Below are 21,508 nucleotides of genomic sequence, written 5' to 3' on the forward strand. Positions count from 1 at the left end.
TCTAAGACCGACAGGTGTCACAAGTTCTTCGGGTTGCTTATATATACGCAAAATTATATGTATAAAAATTACCATATCAAATGAGTCTCAATTATTTGCACAATCTTTTTAGTGAATGACAGCTTCCCAATTGCCCCACCATGCCATTTTCTTTTTAACAAGCATGTTGAGCCGAGACCAGTTTGGCTCAGTGGATAGAGCATTGGCCTGAAGACTGAAGGGTCCCAGGTTTGATTCCGGTCAAGGGCATGTACCTTGCTTGCAGGCACATCCCCAGTAGGGGGTGTGCAGGGGGCAGCTGATGGATGTTTCTCTCTCATCGATGTTTCTAACTCTCTATCTCTCTTCCTTCCTCTCTGTAAAAAATCAATAAAATAAAATAAAAAAAATAATAACAAGCTTGTTGAAAATTCTATTGGATTTCTTTTATTGTTTCTATGTGGGATTGGTTGGGCAGTGGTAATGTTCACCCTTAGAAATACTATAAACTCTTCTCAATCTTTTCTCAAATTCACAGACATAGGCCTCTGGCCCAAAGAATTCCAGAGATGCACATTTGTCACAACTTTCAATGTCTCCCCAACTCCAGTCTCCCTGAGTTCTGAACACGTGGCTCATAACCTCCTACAGAGCTCACATGGAAGGAAGGCCTGCACTCTGACAAAGAGCCATGCCACCCTCTTCCATTCCTCTGGTACCTGCTGAGAGCTGTAGGCCTCGGTTAACAGCCAAGTGGGGGGCATCACCCGTAGGCAGCTCAATGTATATCTCCATCCTCCCTGTGTCCACGTGGAGTCCATCAGAGAGAGAGAACCAGAACTCATCCACTGCCACACCGGGCCCACCAGGTGTGTACCCCACCAGCCCACCCAGGATGTCCTGGTAGGTGAAGGAGGAGCCCTGGTCTAAAATCCTCCCGTTCTCCAGAAGCTCAGAAGCAGTCTGCCTCTGGCGTAGATGACCTGAGGAAGGAAGAAAAACAAAGGGGCAATGGTAGAATATATATGGCACCAAGACATTGCCTGGTTTTGTCAACCAGTATGACCCTGGAAGAATGTCAATCACCTCAGAGGCTCTTGGTGATACATACGTTAGCGACCAAAAACTTATCATCTTATAAATAAAAAGCACAGGGTGCTTCCCTCTGGCATCTTCTACAAATAAAAAAGATAAAGTCCCATTTTTTTTTTCTTAAAAATCTCTTAAGGAGACACAAATGGATGTGGTAATCTAATGGCTTAGAAATCAAATCCCACTCCATGAATTCAAACTCATTTCGTTATCTAAACCTTGCTTTTCCCTTATGCAAAGTGAAAATAGCACTCTTCACTCGCTGCCTTCCTCCCAGGGCATCTGGGATAGGAGATAAGGAGATGTTTTGAATTCCTTTTAAATTCAGAAAGACACCAAAGCATCTTTGGGTAGAGACATAATTTGCTGTTTTCATGGGTCATGTGTACCACAATGAAACAGTTAACATGCTTCATTAAAGAAAATAAGAATGAATGAAGGCAAGATAAAATACAGCAGCCAATAGCAGCTTCAATTAACCCTCCATCAACAACAGTTTCATCTTTAAGAGACCAACGGATGTTAGGATGGACCCTTGGGAGATGAAAATTCCAGCATTAGCTAATATAGGGGGAAGATGCTTAGGAAAGAATTAGGTAGAAGACCCCTACTTAAACCTCTGGTTTAATCAGGAAAAGTGACTTTTTCTGTGGGCAAAAGTTCATAAAGACATCCACCATGCCTCTAACCTGAAATGAACACCTTTTGCAATCAATAACAAGGCAGTTCCTTGCATAAAATGGCCCCAGATTACCAAGAGATGATGCTTTCTCTGAGAAGAGAATATGCAGCTTCTGAAACCTGTTTTGTCTGAGGTTACATGGGAAAGTGAGAAAATAGCTGAAATGGGTGGCAGAAACACCAATTACCTAGGATTCAGGCTTTTAGAGCAACTGGTGTCTTCTGTGAGTCCAGAGAATATCAGCTAGCTGTGATTTTGATTTGTAATTGGAATACAAAGAATGAATGATACACAGGCGAGGCAGAGAAACAATCAGCTGGAATCTACGTGTTTATTCTTGTAACCCATTGGGCACCTCAATTAAGGAACTTTATACAGCAGTTGCGTCCTACCGTGGTCAGGCTGTCTTGTCAATACAAAAATCAGCTCATTATCTGGGGTGTCCAGGTCTTGCAAGCTCAAAGAAAAATTGCTTATCACCACTCCCGAGCTCAGCTGCACACGCAGGGGCTGCAAAGTCATCCTGGGAGGCTCATCATTCTTCCTCTGATTAAAGCACAGAATGTTAGGTCTCACACAGATGCCGGCTTAAGAAGGAAAAATGCACATTATTCACAGGAAGTAATATTGGTGCACCAACTTTTACTACCAAAACAGCGTTTAATGTGTCACTATGTTTAATTCCCAATCAAAATGGTTAGCTTCAAAGGAGAGCAAGTCACACAAAGCAAATGTCCCCTTGAAAAGAAACACGAGGACATTCTACACAAATCTTCTCAGATCTTTTCCATATGTACAATGATCATATTTTCCAGACAAAAAAAAATGGACATATGGTTAGGCAAGTACAAGTAGATTATGGGGATAAAAGGACACGTTATTTGAAATCAGAACTGTCTTAGAAAACCCTAAGCATATCATAGTGTCTGTAGGAGGACACCACATTTGAAAGTGTGGGTTTTTAAAGTTGTCCCCTTGCTCTTATGCCAGAGCCACCCCATCACTGTCCCTGAAGGGTACTGAGGGTACCATCTGTTTTATTTGGTCAAGGTAAAGGGTATTCCATTCTGAGTTTTTATCTTTTTTTTTTTCCTCTCTCTCTCCCTGGGCTGGTAGAGCAAGCCTATGTAGTGCTCCAGTGAAAATAAATACAGTGTCAAGGAACATAGTTCTTTGACGCTATAATTTAATGAATAAATGCATTAAAAACTTAAGAGAAAGCAAATATGCACATAGAACAATTTCAGGGGAAAATTGGCACATCCTAGTTTTCATCTAAATATGAGATTAGCAAGGTTTCTCTGTCTGACCCTCACAAACTCTTTTCACACAGAAAGAATAGATTTTACCCTGAAATGGAAGTTTAGATTTCTAGGTCAGACCATCCCCAAATGCCAGCCTTAATTCTATAAATTTCCTGTAGGTTAAGGTTATTTTTTCACATTAACCTCTAAAACTGAAGGTCAAATTCAATTTCCTTTGCTTTTCAGTTTATATAAATCTATTTCACGGTGGGATATTATGGTCAAAGGCCCAACTTCCAAAGCCCTTACCTCGATGGTGATATTGATGCTGTGGATTTCTGAACGGCTGTTTCTATTACTTATATAATAACTAAAGATATCATGACTTGGCTCAATGCTTTCATGAACACTCTGAAAGTAGTAAATGTAGTTTTCCAGAATATGTTGAACTGGGAAGGATGCTTCTGAGTCACCAGTAGTTCCAGGGCCAAAACGATCACCTGCACCAACAAGAGAGAACTTTTACCTTGCTCCATCAATCCCTGATTACTAGCTGAACTGGAAAACATGATAGCATTATCAGCAAAAGATGAAAGCATGTGAGAGGATAAAGGCTGGGGTATGGAAGGAGCACAAGACCAGAAATTGGAAGACTTGAGGTTGGATCACCATTTCCCCACTATTTCTTATCTGTAAATGGATATACAATAGCTGCCCTGCAATTTTTATAGGAAATCAAAAGAGGTAATATGCATGAAAGCACTCAGAATGTCATTGTTTTATACAGCACAGAATCCATGGTTGTTCTGTTAGAAATCTTTGATAAAATAAGTGCTGGGGCAAGTAATGACACAGTAGCAAATGTTCTACCTTAAGCTTTAGTCCATTTCAAGACCACTCTACTTGGCATATCCTGCAAGATGAACTTTCTTTCTCTACATAAGAAAAGGCTGACTGTAAGAAACCTTTATATGTAAGAAACATCTCCTTAAGCATGTTTTCATTTGACCTTAAGGAAACCTCAGTATGGATCACAGTTCAGTCTTTGGGATGGTCCACCAGGGCCACTGTGATGCTCAAAGGACCATCCAGAGCTCAGGTGCCATTTAGGTACCGAGATGCTCAAGGACCATCCAGAGCTCCATAGGAAGTGCTAGCTCTAGCTAACTCTTCCTTTCATCCCAATCCCACAAACCTTAACCGACCCTGGGAAGAGTAAGCACTGTCTACATGATGGATGACTTTCCCCTTACTTGGTCTGAGTCTCTCTGATGGATTTCAAATTGTTATCACATTTTCTTTTTAAAAAAAAAAAAAAAAAAAAAACAAAGGAGAAAAAAGAAACCCCTGTGTCTTCAAACATTTCCTAGACGTATCCACAAAGGAAAGTATAGACAGAGGATCTGAAAGCACCAAGGCTTTCTCCTTCCTTCTTTCATCGCCCTTTGCAAAGGCCAGGCCATATATTAAAAGGCCACTGACTTCCTGAATTGTAGACAGTCTCATTTTTGTTGACCTCCCAACAGAAAGACTAGGAATTAGTCTTTCTGGTTAGCTTTCTGTTTCTTTTCTTTAAATATATTTTTATTGATTTTTCACAGACAGGAAGAGAGACAGATGGAGAGTTAGAAACATCGATGAGAGAGAAGCATCAATCAGCTGCCTCTTGCACACCCCCTACTGGGGATGTGCCCGCAACCAAGGTACATGCCCTTGACCGGAATCAAACCCAGGACCTTTCAGTCCGCAGGCCGACGCTCTATCCACTGAGCCAAACCGGTTTCGGCTCTCATCGATGTTTCTAACTCTCTATCCTTCTCCTTTCCTCTCTGTAAAAAAATCAATAAAATATATTTAAAAGGAAAAAAAGAAAGAAAAGAAAACCACCTGGAGAGACGAGAAGGCCATGTGCAACCATCCTTGGCTGCTTCCCACCCTTTGTCCATGTTCTTCCTTCAGCGAGAAATGCCATTTTCCCTCTTCCCACAGCAACTCCCACTAACCCTTCAAGTTCCAACTCAGACGTCACTTCCTTAGATTTTTTTCCTGCCTTCCCAGGCACAGCTACCTGTTTTGCTCTATGTACTTTCTCAGCGCTTTGCTCCCTTCCCTGCACTGGCATTTTATGTATTGTGTAATGTATCGGTCTTCATATCTGTCTCCCACTCAGGGCAGAGGCTACATCCTATTCATCTTTACATCCATTGTGTCAAGCATAAGCATTTGCGGAGATAAATCAAATTCAGCAGTAAACAAAGCGAAGTGCACACACTGAAAGATGGGGAAAAAGAGCCAAGATTTTCTATAGGAAAGCATGGTCACTGCAAAATCAGTTTCCTGTAACCAGCCTCAAAGCTCAGGCACCATGCTGGCCGCAGACACCTTCAGTCAATGCCTCTGTGGGAGCTGCCGGCTGCACGCCAATTAGAACCAAGAGCTGCCACATTCTGGAACCTCACTGTAACCTGACAGGGGCCATCTCAGCTTCCAGCCACTGCGGTCTCAGGGGGCCTGTGCATGGCACACATCTCACTTCTTCTCTGTGACAACCACTAAGGGTGGCGGATCCAGGCAGGTGGGGAAGGGGGGAGGGGGGAGGGGGGAGGGATGCTGAGGAGAGTCACAGATAGACAAGCACACATTTTAATTCATGTCCTATCTTCAGAAGGAGTTGAGACATAAGCTATGGTTCTTCTAAACTGCTGCTGCATCACAATAAAAGGACAGAGACTTTATTTCCTTGACCCTCAATTCTGAGTGTAATCCTCAAGGCTGGGACCCTGCTCTATTTTCCTCCCTTAGCACTGATTTACCACCTAACATTTTACAGGATTTTCTCACTTGTTAGGTTTCTTATTTGACTCCTCCCCTTTTCTCCCAGGATCTAAGGCACCATGATGGTTGTGGTTTCTGGCTGTTTTGTTTATTGATATGTCCCTAGCGCCTGGCACACAGAACATGCTCAGTAAATTTCTGATGAGTGGATGAGTGAATGAAAGCTTCCTTCCTTCCTTCCTTCCTTCCTTCCTTCCTTCCTTCCTTCCTTCCTTCCTTCCTTCCTTCCTTCCTCCCTTCCTTCCTTCCTTCCGTTTCTTTGGAATGGTTCCATTCCTCTTTAGTTGCCCACGTCCAGGTTTAATCAGAGGCGGTTACCCCTCCAGCCCCCTTCTCTCAGTTCTACAGGCGAAGCTCCCGCGGGTACCTGTTCCTGTGTTCTCAATGCAGCCATACTTGGGCAGCGCGCTTAGTCTGATGACGGCATCACCCTGGAGGTGCTCCTGATCTTCAGCAGCAAAGAAATGATGGAATGAGAGCGGGATTCTCCCTCCCTCGTCAACCTGAGGAAGAAAAGATTGCAGAGAGAGTGTCCTTGGGCGGTTGCAGGTAACTGCACTGCGGTAAGAAAAACTGAATTGCAAAGTGCCGCCTGGGGTGACCTGCTGGCACCAATTTCACGTCTTTGAGGAGGCAGATCCTCCGCAGATGAGATGAGGAATGTGTGCGCCACTGAAGCCAGGCAATCTCTCAGCACCTGGCAAAGCGACATCCCTTCAAAGCCGTGCTTCCTTCTATGATGGATCGGGTTATAAAGCAGCTCGGGCCCACTCCAATCACCCACCTCGCACAGCGACACTCAGGACGCTGCCTTCCTCCCATAGCAACATTCAAAAGCCCACAGCTAGGGAATGATCATCCAGTCCTCCCCGGACACCGTGAGGGCGACTGCCCTGCACGCGGTGCCATGCAGGAGAAACGTCACGGGACGTATTTATCGGTGTGCAGAAAGAAAGGGCTCCACATATCTCAAAACTAGTACTTATCTTAATGTCAATGAGAACAATAAGCCAGTGGAAGTAAAAGCAGTTGCTCGCACTAACTTTCTCCTTTGGGGGCCCTGCTTTGTGTGCTCAGCTGCAAGCCCAGTCTGGCGTGTTTTGCTGGCCTGCTGGCTCCGCCCCTGGCTCTGGGAACGGGAAAAGTCCAAATGGCTGCCCCAAGGTGTGGAGATGGGAAAATGGGTGGAACATCAGAATCATTCAGAAACACTCAGTTTGATCAATTTTGAGTCACTCAACAATAAACAAGAAAATCTCCTGAGTTCAGGATGAGGAAAGTGAATTAACTTTTATGGAATTCCTACACCATGCCAGTACTGTACTGTTTTTTGTTTGTTTTTTTAAATGCTATTTTATTAATTATCAAAGCAGCCTCCTAGAATTACTCATATTTTAAAGATGGAGAAGTTGAGGCTAAGAAAGATTACATATTGTTCCAAGGTCACTCAGCTAGTAAGTAACAGGACAGGCACTTAAACTCCTATCTGTGTAACTTCATGATTAGGATTTACTATCTAACTATCCCCCCTTCCCCCAGTCTCCCCACTCCACGGAACTGTTAACACAGTATAAATAGTGATAAGTATCAACTTAATTTAAGGACTGACTCGGGGGAACATTTCCCATACCCCCATGTTTTAGTTGCTGCGAACATTAGATTATAGACTCCTTAAAGATATATTCCATTTTTAATTTTGCTCCCTCTTCTATACACATCTAGGATTTATGTCTGGCACATAAATATGTGTTGACTAAACAATGTCGATATAATGATTTGATTTTCTGCATACAATTATTTTCTTACTTTTTGATGATTGAAAAGAATGCATATCTTGATACTATTGCCTGGAAACCTTGCAGGAAGAAGTTGGCAAGAAGAATTTATTAGAAAGAAATTCTTCATTTACATCCCCACATATTCCAGCTCTCTGTAGCACTCAATATCTATTGATCTGAGAATTGTTTACCGTGATAAGGTCAGCAAAGGCAATGACTGGAGGTGGATTCTTGACAGGAGTGATCATGATGGTAAACATCTGATTTTCCAGTCGGTTGTGGTCCATATCAGACACAGAGAAATGGAAGCTATCAGTAATCAGCTGACCCTCAGTCTCAAACACAGCTGAGTATCTACAGAGGCCAAGAGAAGAATCAAATGAATGAGCTACACTGAGAAGCCAAGTAAATGAGTGTTTCTTTCTTTCTTTCTTTCTTTTTTTTTTTTTTAAATGGGGCCAGGCCCTAGCCGGTTTGGCTTAGTAGATAGAGCACTGACCCATGAACTAAAGGGTCCTGGGTTTGATTCTGGTCAAGGGCATGTACCTTAGTTTCAGGTTCAATCCCCAGCTCTGGTCGGGGCAGGTGCAGGAGGCAACTAATAGATATGTCTCTCCCTCCCTTTCACTCTCTCTAAAAATCAACGGAAAAATATCTTAAAATAGGGATTAACAACAACAAAAAAATGGGGCCAGAAGCAATACAATCTTCCAAGGGAGTTGTTATTTAGTTGTTAACTTTTTAAAAATTTTGTTCCATATCTTAAAAAAATTATTGAATTTATTAGGGTGACATTGGCTAATAAAATTATATGAGTTTCAAATGTACAATTCTATAATACATCTATATATTGTACTGTTGCTCACCATCCAAAGTCAAGGTTAACGTTTTTATATTAAAATTTTTAATGTTGACATATTATGGGTGTCCCCCTTATACAATTAAAAATATTCCATCAGGCCGAAACTGGTTTGGCTCAGTGGATAGAGCGTCAGGCTGCAGACTGAAGGGTCCCAGGTTCAATTTCGGTCAATGGCATGTACCTTGGTTATGGGCACATCCCCAGTGGGGGGTGTGCAGGAGGCAGCTGATTGATGTTTCTCTCTCATCGATGTTTCTAACTCTATATCCTTTTCCCTTCCTCTCTGTAAAAAAATCAATAAAACATATATTTAAAAAAAATAAAAAAAATTCTGTCAGGTAATACAAAGTGGCAACATACCTAATTTTCTGGTTGTTGATATCTTCCATTGTGAAATTGGAACCCTCTGAGATTTCTTCCACTTCAAGTCCTGAGGTTCTTAAAAGAGTCCCATACATGGGCAGAGAACTTAACTGAATCCAGATCTCGGAGTCAGGGGAAGAATCATCCTAATCAGCAAATATGAGGTAAGACATGAATGCACATTTGCAGAAATAAATACTCCAGTAGTTAAAGATCAAGGTGATTCTTACTCTGCTAATTAGAAGTCTCTTTCCCTTTGTGACAAAGCAACACCATTTCAAACTGTAGGAAAATCTCAGTACTCATTCCTCCTAAAATGCCTCTTTGATAATCTCTTTTTTCAGAAATAGCTCAAGATAACAATTGGGAAATGCCCATTAGGCATGGGGCATAAAACTCTACTGCTTCTAGAAGAGCCACACAAGGTCTCGTTTTTATTATAAGCATCTAGTGAAGAACAAAACAGGGTCAGAGATAAAAGTCCTCTTTCTGAAAACATAGCTGTTTTCAGAAAGAGGACTTCTAGAGTTTCTAAGAATGATTTCCTTTTTTAGAAACAGGTAAATTCTCTTATAACGTTAATATAATAATAAAGAAAATTCTGCAATACAGAGAGTATGGAAGTTACTTAGCTCAGCCAATGACTCACTTTAATGTTCAACATGATAAAGGTTTTAGTTAAATAGAATTTAGGGAACGTTATGGATTTCGTTCTGTCAGTACTGAAAAGACCATTTCCTTTTCTTTCTGAATTGCATATCAGGAGATAAAATTGGCTTTCTATGTTTCTACATGGACAACAATCGAATGTCTTAATAAACAATTTCCTCTTTCTTCACGGATATTTTTGGGAATATCTAGAAGATAGGTAACATCTTGGAAGGTTTTCTTGGAAATCACTCATCTTTCAGAGCACTTGATGTGAACGTGGGGGCACTTTACACTCTACCATGGCAACAGTGAAGGTCAATATAGCATAGTTGGGTGTTCTCTCAAGTGCAAATGTTCACAGCCATGTTGTACAGTTAGTGGAGCTCCTGGGCAGAAATGTGAGCACGGGTACGTGGTGATCTGGTGATTTTAATCAGTTCTCATTCTAGCCTCAGAGGCCTTTTTAAGTTGGCTGTTCAGAGCCTCAAGGCAAGATCATAGAACTTTCCAGATTTCCTCACATTTTTTGACACTAGCAAGAGAGGAAACTAAATTCATTGAGACTGCTACACTTCAGAAATTTTCCCCTAAATTTACGCTATAAAAAAAGTTTCTCTATTTTTCCACATGGGTTGTCAAATATAATAGGCAGACTTCCAAAAGACTACTTCTTAATATTACGGTGAGTACTCCCTGAAAGAGAATTTTAAAAAGGCAGCTGAGAGTTCTAAATATTGTCTTCCAGAATGGCAATGGACTACAAGGACAGAACTCTTGAGTCTAAATTCCTCATTGGCAAATTTGGCAAAGAAATATTTTTATTTTATTATATTTATTTATTTTTCTTAATGTCTGGCACATCTTATTTTAATGTTTCCAATCTCAAAGGACTGCTGGGTTTGAAAAAGTATGAAATCAGCTACATTTCCCCCCTGAAAATACTGTCATAATTTAAAGAAATTACTATTTTGGGATATCCAAGACATTGCAGGTGCAAAAATGTTTAAGTCTGGATGGTATGGTTCAGTGGTTGAGCATCAAGCTATAAACCCAAAACTCCTGGTTGGATACTCAGTAGGTATCGTGCCAGAAGCAGCTGATCAATGATTCTCTCTCATCATTGATATTTCCATCTTCTCTCCTCTCCCTCTCTGAAATCAATAAGAAAATACATTTAAACTTTTTATTAGAATATAGAACTTGTTCTCATGTAACTTTTCTACTTGAAGACCTTCTTACCCCTTCTGTATTAATAATCCATTTTGTCATTTTCTTTTTATTATTTATAAATCTATGGTCTGTTATCGATTCAACATTAGAGCTATTACTTTGAGAATTAATATTTGTCTATGTATTTTTCCTCTATCCTGTTGCTGAGTCTACCATTACCCTGAATCTTGTTTCTTAGAATTTTGCGATATAGTTTGATATTTTACTACAAAGTATTAATCTTGTGGGATTTCTTTTTATTTAATAATGGAATGCTAAGAGCCATCAATATTGTTTTGTGTAGCAATAGTTCAACTGTTTAAAAGATAATTCATCTGTTTTGAGTGTTCTTTAGTATTCCATTGAGTAAGTATACTACAAGTTATTTGTTATCCTGGTGATAGGCATTTGGTTTATAATAGATAATATTGCTATGAACATTTTTGTGCATATTCTTTAGTATAAATATATGAGTTTCTCCTGTTGCATAGGAATCTAGGAGTGAAAGGGTTAAGGTATATATTCACCCCAAATGGTTATTCCAGTTTATACTTCCATGAGCAAAGTCAAAAACCTTCCTTAGACCAATTTCCTAACATTTGGTATTGTCAGATTTTTAAATTTCTGCCAATTGAATTGGTATAAATTGATATGTAATCTGAACTTGCTTTCCCTAATGACAAAAAGATAAATATCCCTTCTGAGATTTATTGGCCCTATGATTCATCTTCTGAAATTCCTATTACTGTCTCTTGCTCATTTTCTATTGGATTGGCTTTGCTTTTGCTTTTTGATTTGCAGATGTTGTTTATCTTTTCTATGCTATTTTTGGTTTATGTGTTACAAATACCTTTTCCCAATTTTTAACTTGTCAGTTTTTTATATTTATAATGTGTTTTGGGAAACATAAATTTAATGTTAATATAGTTAAATTTATCAATCTTTTCTAGTTTAAGAAATGCTTTCCTTTCCCAATATCATATATATATATATTCACCTATATCCTAAAAATATTATAAAATTTTGCTTATGATACTTAAGTACATGATTTGCCTGGAATTAATATCCATGTAGGCTGTGAGGTAGTGGTACAAGTTCTTTTGTTTTTCCACATAAGTATTCATTTTGTGCAGATCCATGGCTTAATCAGTTTCTCTTGTTTTTACAGAACTGACTTGCTACATCTGTTTTATATTGTCCCATGTGTGGGTCTGTTTCTGGACTCTTCAGCCTATTCCTGTGCTACACTGCTTTAAATAGTGCAGTTTTATAATAAAGCCTGATATATGATAGGGCAAGTACCTGCCCTCCTATAATTTTTTTTCATAATTTTGACCCTTTGTTCTTCCTTATATATTGAAGAATCAGCTTATCACAAGCCATAAAAAGGCTACTGGGTTTTGATTGGATCTCAGCTGAATAGAAAGGTCATTTTGTGGGAAAATTGATAACCTTTTTGATACTAAACCTTCCTCTTCATGAAAATGGAAAACACATAATTTATTTAGAGCTTTTAAAAATGACTGTCAGTGAAGTGACAAATTTTCCCTGAGAAAGAATGCCTGGTTTTTATTAGATTTTGTCCAATGGACATGATTTTTGTAATGCTATTATAAGTTATTTTTAGTTACATTTACTGGCTATTGTTTGCTTATATATAGCAATGCTATTGTTTTATTGATCTTCCATTTGGCCTCTTGGTAAATTCTTTCATTTCTAATACTTTGTCAAGAGGTTCTTTGGATTTTCTTTATAATCAGTTATAGCATTAATTATCCCTAGAATTTATGCACTTTTTGTTACATTTATCCCTAGACATGTATTATACTATATTATTATAGACTAGAGGCCCAGTGTACAAAATTTGTGCACTCGGGGGTGGGGGGTAGCTTGCACCCTCTCGCTATCTGGGAGCTCTGTGACTGATCCTCCTGCAGAGGGAGGCCCCACCCACTGCCACCGGGTGGGCAGCCTGGGCCTCCCTCTCTGGGGCAATCATGGGACAATGGCAAACCCCCCTCCCCCCGACCAATCGCACTGCACCCACCTTGGCATCGGCAGTCAGTGCTGGGTCGTTGTGGTGCCTGCGACCCAGGAGGGACTGAGAGGTCAGCAGTTCAGCCCACTCACCAGTCCCCATCCACCTGAGCCTGCTGTGCGTGCAGCCTGGCATTCGGTTGTCCATTTGGTCATTTTGGACGTTATGGACCCTGGCTCTTTATATATTGGGATGGTATTATATTTTGAATTATTGTAGTTTTTTAATGTGTTTTCATTGTGTGTGTGTGTGTGTGTGTGTGTGTGTGTGTGTTTGTTTTTTGTTTTGTTTTGTTTTTACAGAGAGTGGAAGGGAGAGGGAGAGAAACATCAATTTAGAGAGAAACAGATTGGCTGCCTCCTGCATGCCTCCTACTGGGGATCAAGCCTAAAACCCTGGCATGGGCCCTGACTGGAAATCGAACCAGCAGCCTTTCTGTGAGTGGGATAACACTCAACCAACTGAACCACACTGGCCAGGGCTGAATTATTATAGTTTTGGCTGGTACATATAAACATCATTAACTTTTTAAGATCAATCTTATATCACCCTCCTCATATTATAGATGAAAAAACAAAACAAAAAAAACCACGGAGCTCTAGAGAGTTAAGTAATTTGCTAAGTATTCCTATGCCAGTAAGTGGTGAGATTGGATTAAAACCCATCTGTTCTAACTACAAAATCCATAGCATCCCTCCCCTACTTGTTTACTTTCAGTGCATATAAACCGTGTAAAAGGACCACCATTAATAAGCAAATCACACAGAATCCCATTTCTGCCTTTTGCCTCTCCCGACATCCCATTAATGAACTCTAATTAAGAATAGGCTCACCTGCTCCTCTCCCTTTGTATTCTGCTTCATTAATGATCAGAGTTCATATAGCTTTTCCAACCTTCCTGAATGTTTACTGCTAGCTGACTGACTACGCACATCTAGAAAAAATTTCCCCATTATACTAAATATAAAATTCTTCTACAGCCCTCAGAGAAAGTTAGTATAGCTAAGTCTTTAAAATATGCTATGCTTTCAGCAGGCTAGGACAGTTCTGTAGGAGTCTTTCTGCTCTAGTGGGTAAATTCGCATTCAATCAATTTCTGAAAATACACGTTCAGTTGCCAATGGGCTTGCATTTTGATATGCAGCTTATAATATGCAGTTAATGGGCAGGAACCGCTCTTGGAGTGCAATTTTGGTCTGTCAAACATTTTTCAAGCCTTGGTGATCTATTGATTAAATCTGTATTCATACATTTTTTATGAATTCATGAGTTTCATACAATTTAAGAGCATAACCTATGGTAAAAATCACCTGTCAATTAAAAAACAAAACAAAATAAAAACTGTTCTGAAACTGTACTAGACCCAGGAGAAGAATAGGATGGAATACAGTTTCCCATAATTTAAGAAAAGACAATCTGAGGGGGGAAATCTGTGCAAAAGAAATTGAAAAAATTGTTCCCAGGCCAATGCTTTATCTTTCATACCACTACTTAGGACTAGATTTTATAGCCAGACTCTTCAGCCCAGTAAAGGATTACTTAAAACTACATAGTATTATTTTTAAAGGTTGCCATGTCTGGATGGCTCAGTTGGTTGAAGAGATGTCCCATATACCAAAAGGTGGCAGGTTTGATACTAGGTCAGCCCTCATACCAAGTTTTCAGTTGATCCCCAGCCTGGGCAACCAATCAATGTTTCTCACATCTCTCTCTTTCTTTTTCTCTTTCTCTTTCTTCTTTTTTTCTCTCTCTCTCTCTTCTTTCCTCTCTCTAAAAAGATCAGCTAAAAAAAAAAAAGCCAGCTCATTGCTTAGAATTTTAATATTAGTAAAGGAAAAATATTAAGAATGACTACCACTCAGATAATCATTCTTATTGTCAAGACATTTGTTAAAACTTCTCATTATTATGCTTACATTGAGAGCTGCTATCTGTTTTACAACATATATAATTGAAAAATAAAATGAATTATCCTCATTCCTTAAGGTTAAAGGTAAAATCAAAGAAAGATGAGTTTTTAATTAACAAGAATTATTAACAAGTTAAGGTCAGATTAGAAAAAAAGCGAACTAGGACTCCTTAGCTTACCCTTGTCCCCCAATCACCCTGCTTCTCTCAGGGCAGGGACTGGAGGCAGAGACTGGAACCTTGCCCAGGAGGCCTGGCAGAGAGGCACTGCTGAGGGTTGAGCCATGTTCTGTCTAGAGCTGGACCTGAGACCAAAGCTGGTGAAGAGTGGGCTTTCTCTCGGAAAAGTGGGCCATGCAATAGCATTACCTGTTAGTCACTCACCAGGCAAGTTCTTCTGACATGCTCCCTCCATAACATTCTCATTTGAAACATTATGGATGGAACTTAAAATGTGGGGACTTGGGCTTTTCTGACATTGGCAATGTTTCCTGTTGACAATCACTCATCCCTACACGTACACATTGTGTGTTCATCAAGGTTTGCCCATTCACTTGTCTGTGCATGATACAGTGAGAGCTGTTGGAACAAAGAGTGTAACTATTCCGAAGGGCAGAGCTATAGGGAAGCTGAGAAAAAGCTCTTTCTATGGCCATCCACCTGAAGCCCCAGATACTCAGACATGGCGCTGCCCGCTAGTCAGCCCGTTCAGGGCGCAGAGAAGAGGAGGGCAAGTGTGAGCACTTACGATGTAAGCAAGGTGAGAGCTAGTGATTACAGCTGTGCTCTCACTGGCAACAGTCATGCTCAGAGAGGCACCAGCAGCCAGCTGAGGTGCCGGGGGCCCTGCCAGTGACACCTCCACTCTCACGTCCACAGTCGTCGCCGAGAAGCCGTCTGTGACCGAGATCTCCATGCTGTCCTCCCTCACAGAAGAGCCGTCGTGGAGATACTGCAGCACATTTTTCTTCATATCCTCGTATGTGAAAGTGTCACCTTTCAAGAATAAAACAAATTACAGAACCAATTACTTCTGGAAACGACGCTTTTCATTTATATAACACCTTTGATCTCAGGATTTCAAAGCACATATAGGATCACAAGCTCGGAGATGGAAGCTAATTAGTCCAGCCACCCACCCAATATAGAATTCCCTTTACACTGCCCTTGAAAAAGGTATTTAGACTGTCCTTCAACACTTCTCAAGGTGAAAGGATCCCTGTTTGACAAGGTGGCTCATTCCATGGGAGGCAGCTCTACTGTGTGTCTGTGTGTGTGTTTTAAATCTGCCTCTAGAAGATCCATTCATCACTTTCAGGTCTAGAGAATAAAGGACAAGCCTTTATTCTTTCTTTTCTTTTCTTTTTTTCCTTTTTTTAAAAATATATTTTATTGATTTTTACAGAGAGGAAGAGAGAGGGACAGAGAGTTAGAAACATCGATGAGAGAGAACCATCGATCAGCCACCTCTTGCACACCTCCCACTGGGGATGTGATCGCAACCAATGTACATGCCCTTGACTGGAATCGAACCCAGGACCTTTCAGTCCGCAGGCCGACGCTCTATCCACTGAGCCAAACCGGTCCCGGCATGCCTTTATCTTTATGATAGTCCTTCTAGTATCAAATCTTGATATGAAAACATTTTTGAACAATAAAATAAATTATTCTTAATGAACCTCTAAGAGGTCTTTGTTTTAATTGAGAGTATAAGGTATTTTTAAATTAAAAAAATACCTAAAAATTAAAAAAATGTACTTGAAATTAAAAACTCTTAGTCTGGAGCACTAATTCATGATAGATTTGATATATGCTGTGTGAAAAAGGTCATATTAATTTAGGAAAAATAGGTTTAAACAAAATTTAAAATTAAAAACTATTTTTCTGATTTTATTTATTTATCCATTCATTTATTATTTTTTCCCCATCACTATTTATTCTCTTCAACTCCCCTGCCTCTGCAATCACCACACTTGTCCATGTCCATGAATTTTTTTCCTTTTTCTCTTTTGCTCAAACCACCCCCGCCCCCGACCACCCCCCTCAAATTCCTCTAGCCATAAGCTTATCCCTATTTTGCTTTGTAGTTCAGTTTGTTCATTAAATTCCACATATGAGTGAAATCAATATGGTATTTGTCTTTCTCTAATTTTTACAATGCAGGATTTATTAGAATTTTAGAATCTTTAATATACAATATTATAGCTTCTCAAAACTGTTTGGTCAAGGATCCCTTTTTATGAGAAATTCTAATTAGTGTCCTGGGTCCCAACAATTCCACAGAGCGCAGTTGAGGTACTGGTCTTCTTGGATGTTATATTCAACTCTAGCTCCTGATAGATTATTGACTCTCATAACTGGTATGATGTAATTAAACTAAATAATTTATTCATGCTCTGTATTAGTCTTCTAAGCCTTCTCTTTCAACACTGTGTTACGGTGATTTACTGGTGCTAGTGGTGATGTGCTTTAAAAAAGTAATAAAACTGATAATTTTATTGTAATACATTAAAAAGAACATTTTACTAACATCTTTGGATCTCTATGTTAATTACACAAATATAGGTGAAATACAATGTTCACATAACTGGGTTATGACTATTATGCTCCTAAAGTAGTTCCCTTAGGGTACCAGAAATCTATTTTAATAATTTGTTGTTGTTCAGTAAATTTGTAAAAAAAATCTGCCTTTGTGACTCCCAAGTGCCTACTGCTTGTTCTCACAAATTCAATCTACCTTCAAGGTCAAACTCATGCCCCCTACCTCTGCAGGGATATTCAGAATAATGTATTTTTACATGACAACTAGAAATTATATGAAGGTTTTGAGAAAGTACAGATTGTCAGAATAAGCATAGAGCTTCCCAAGGTAACAACTTTCAAAGGGGTAATATCTACTTTGATATATAATAAATGACTATTAAAAATTAGATTTAGTTATATTCTTTGTGCTTTTCTATAACGTTCTAAACAATATGTGCTATTTTTTATAGCTGGAAAGGTGCAGTAAATATTATTTTTGGAAAGCTTGTCACATCACCACATTATTATACTGCGTAAATACTATTTTAAAGACATGTTCCCTTTTTTTTTTTTATGAAGATACATGTAGTTCACGCTATTGGAATCACAGTGCTATAAATACTGTGAAGATTTACATATCATAGTAAGGAAAGAAATTCATGTTCATGAACAGTCTATAGGAGAGTGACAACTGACAACTCCTACAAGGTTGTTCTGAATGTTTTCACTCCAGGTTTCAGAAATCAACCAATTTCACCTACAATTTGAGGAAACAACTTCAAAGTTTTGGGCATAGGAGGTGGCACAGAGAAGTCCCAAATATTTCAGCTAATGAACTAAACACTAATTCCCCCCACTTCTAAGTTGTCTCCTCATAGTTTGTCCCACACAACTGCTGACTTCTAGTCTGAGACACATAAAACTGACTGCAGAACAAGAAATCCCTTGATGACAGAGTGAGCAGCTACCTGGGGCCATGGGCCCTGGGGACTCAGCTGTGTCCTTGAGGAGCACACCGTGCTCCGGCGGCTTCCGAAGCTCAAAGAGGAGTTCTTCAGGGGCGGTCTCAGCATCTCTCATCACCACCTGCAGCCCTGCGGTCAGGAGAATAAAGCCTGGTGAGAAGGTGTGCACATTAAACACTGTATTCTCTGTGTACACTGAAGCCACAGGCCAGGCTGGAAGCCATGTTGTGGGTAATCTGATAGTTATAAGAAAGCACTGCTTAATTCCAATCAACCACAAAGGAATAAAAACTGATAATACAGTCAATTCCTAAATTACAAGTAGATTCTTCTACAAGCTAACTTATAGGTAGGTAGCTTTGAATGCAGAGACTGTTCTTATTTCCACACAAATGAAGGTATGGTCAGTCCTGACTAACCATAGGGTAGGTTTTCTACCAAAAAATACTCCCCAAAACTGTCTTTCCTCTTCATTGTTTCTTCCCTTCTTCTTTCTCTGAATCGACTTAAGAGCCAAGTTATTTTAACAATAGCTGCTTCTGCCTTCACTGGAGTGAGAAGTAGGGTGAAAGTGACAGTTGTTTATAAATTGGATGATAATTGATTTTTGGCCAATACCCCATGTAGAAACTGGATAAGAATCTGCACTTAGGATGTTCTTGGCAAAAGAATACACTTTTAAATCATGCGTATAGTAATAGGTAAATCACATACAAAAGAACTGGGCCAACACTCACTCTTCACAGCTTCCCAAGTTATTGTGATCTGTCATTTCTCCCGTTACTCTTTACTTTCTAAATAGGAAATGAAGGAAGTCATTGAAAAGGTCCCCCCTATTTTCTCTGCTCTCTGTTACTTTATATTTTAGTGATGGCCACAAATCAGTCTCATGGAGGCTGGACAATAAATTTTGTGTTATATTCCATCACTGAGCATTGGCCTCAGAAAGGCTTATTGCCTTCTCTCCATGCTATTTCTATTTTCATGGAAATGGGCAGAGGAAAGGATACAGATGAGGAGCAAGTACCTTCTGAAAGAGGAGGTCGTTATTTTTTGGTAAGCATCAAGAGGTTTGAACAGGAACTGTTGCTAAAATATGGTCCCGTTTTCAGAGCCATGCTTCTTTTGGGCTCCCGGTTCTTACCTACGGAAGTTCTGCCTCCTGGGCTGACCTTGAGCAGCGGAGCTGTGACCTGGAACACCGGAGGGTGCCGGTCAGAGTGAAGTAAGTGAATAGTGAGGGCCATCTCTGGACTCGTGTGTTCTCCATCCGAAACTAGAAAGGTACACACACATAAATCTGCTGTAGGCTGGTCACCTTCAGGCTATTTCCATAAATGTGTATCCAGAGATTTTTAGATTACCATAGCACTTTGAAGAGATGCTGACAAATGGGAAAAGTGAGTAAGCAAGATACTGTGAGCTGTTCTAACAAAACCTTTTCTGTGGGATAACAAGAAGGGTAAAGGGCCATAACAACAAGGTCATTCCAAGAAGCAAGTTTCCCAACAAGGTGATGTTGATAAATGTTAGTAGAAAGAAAAATAATACAAAACTTGTACCCTTATATGATGTTGGTAAAGGCTTTTATTTATGGGATTATTTTTTTTATTAAATTCATTCTTCCGATGTTCCAGAGAAAGATTTATTTTTCCAAGAAATCTTTTAAAGAGGACATGTCTTTGTCTCCTTAGAAAATAACTTTTGAACAGGACAGAAAATGTCCATACAAATATCTCTAATGGCATTTGTTTGGAAGTAAGCAGACCCATTTTAACCTGGCTGTTCTGCACAACACAATATGGAAGACACCTTGCTGAACAAAACAGTGACCTTAAGATTTATTTCCCTGGATTACCTGACAACCAAGTGAATACTGATCACCTGAGGGAAATAAAAGCAGAATTGCCTGATCCTTGATTCGTATTTCCACTTCCCCATAACTTAACACACCCTGGCTTCTCTGAAAGCCAAGAGGATTACCTGCATTACTAGCTCACTGATGTGTTTATTTGTAGTGGCAACTGAGAAAACTGCACTATTGATTACTTTATTTTTATTATTTTTAACTTTATTTACTATGGATTATTTTTGAATGTGTGCTATGTTTTTAGAGGAATTGGTTATAAGAAACTGGTTTCCTTCTTCACTTCACCTTTACTAAGTTCAATAGGATCTGATCTGTATTTTTCCAAAGAAGACATACATATGACAAACAGGTACATGAGAAGGTGTTCACATCACTAATCATCAGGAAAAGGCAAATCAAAACCACAGTGAGATGTTGCCTCACACCTGTGAGTATGGCTATTATCAAAAGCACAGTAATTAACAAGTGTTGGTGAGGATGTAGGAAGAAGAAAACCTTTGTGCGCTGTTTGTGAGAATGTATATTGTTGCAGCCACCATGAAAAATAGTGTGAAGGTTCCTCATAAAATTTAAAATAGAATTACAATATGACTCAGCAATCCCAATTCTGGGTATTTATCCAAAGAAAAAAAACACACAAAAAACAAAACACTAACTTGAAAAGATATCTGCATTCCTGTATTTACTGCAGCATAATTTATAATTGGCAAGGCATGGAAACAATCTAAGTGTCCATTAATGGATAAGTGGATAAAGAAAACATCATATATATGTGATGGAATATTATTCAGCCATAAAAAAGAATGAAATATTGCGACAGACAACATGGATGGACATTGAAGAAACACCATATAATTTCACTTATATGTGGACTCTAAAAAATGAACAGATTAGTGGTTGCCAGAGGTAAGGGATAGGAGGTGGGTGATCTGAGTGAAGGTGGCTAAAAGGTACAAAATTCCAGCTGTAAGATAAATAAGCCCTAAGGATGTAATGCACAACATGGTGACTAAAGTAAATAATACTGTATTGCATATGTGAAAGTTGCTAAGAGAGTAGATCTTAAAAATTAAGCACAGGAACAAGACAGGAATGTCTGCTTTCACCACTCTTCATGCACTGGGGTGGGGGGATGGGGGACGTTTTCCTTCAGCCCAGCCTGCATCTTCTCTAATCTGGGACTCCTTGGGGGATGTCCCTCTCACAATTAGGGACTGCTGGCTCCCAACCACTTGCTTGCCTGTCTGCCAGCTAGATTGCCCCTAACTGCTTCTGCCTGCCAGCCTGATCACTCCCTAACCACTCCCCTGCTAGCCTAATTGATGCCTAACTGCTCCCCTGCCAGCCTGATCACCCCCAACTGCCCTCTCCTGCCAACTCGCAATTAGATAAGAAGAAATAAAAGGCATCTAACTATAAAAGAAGAAGTAAAACTATAAAAGAAGAAGTAAAACTGTAATATTTGCAGATGATGAAAATCCTAAAGATTCCACCAAGAAATTACTAGAA

General features: G+C 39.6%; 1 protein-coding gene across 1 annotated transcript in view; it reads right to left on the reverse strand.

The window, feature by feature from the left end:
* FRAS1 (Fraser extracellular matrix complex subunit 1) overlaps positions 1-21,508 on the reverse strand; it is a 438,553-nt gene that overhangs the window by 87,428 nt on the left and 329,617 nt on the right. The window contains exons 36-44 of the mRNA XM_084880389.1: positions 19,274-19,405; positions 18,133-18,258; positions 15,390-15,637; positions 8,833-8,981; positions 7,802-7,964; positions 6,200-6,335; positions 3,307-3,497; positions 2,146-2,299; positions 699-962 (exon numbers count right to left, since the gene is read on the reverse strand). Of these exons, the coding sequence (XP_084736515.1) occupies positions 699-962; positions 2,146-2,299; positions 3,307-3,497; positions 6,200-6,335; positions 7,802-7,964; positions 8,833-8,981; positions 15,390-15,637; positions 18,133-18,258; positions 19,274-19,405 (1,563 nt within the window). The remainder of the gene's footprint in view (positions 1-698; positions 963-2,145; positions 2,300-3,306; positions 3,498-6,199; positions 6,336-7,801; positions 7,965-8,832; positions 8,982-15,389; positions 15,638-18,132; positions 18,259-19,273; positions 19,406-21,508) is intronic.

Source organism: Pipistrellus hanaki (assembly GCF_964339955.1).
Source record: "Pipistrellus hanaki genome assembly, chromosome: 1".
NCBI lineage: Eukaryota > Metazoa > Chordata > Mammalia > Chiroptera > Vespertilionidae > Pipistrellus > Pipistrellus hanaki.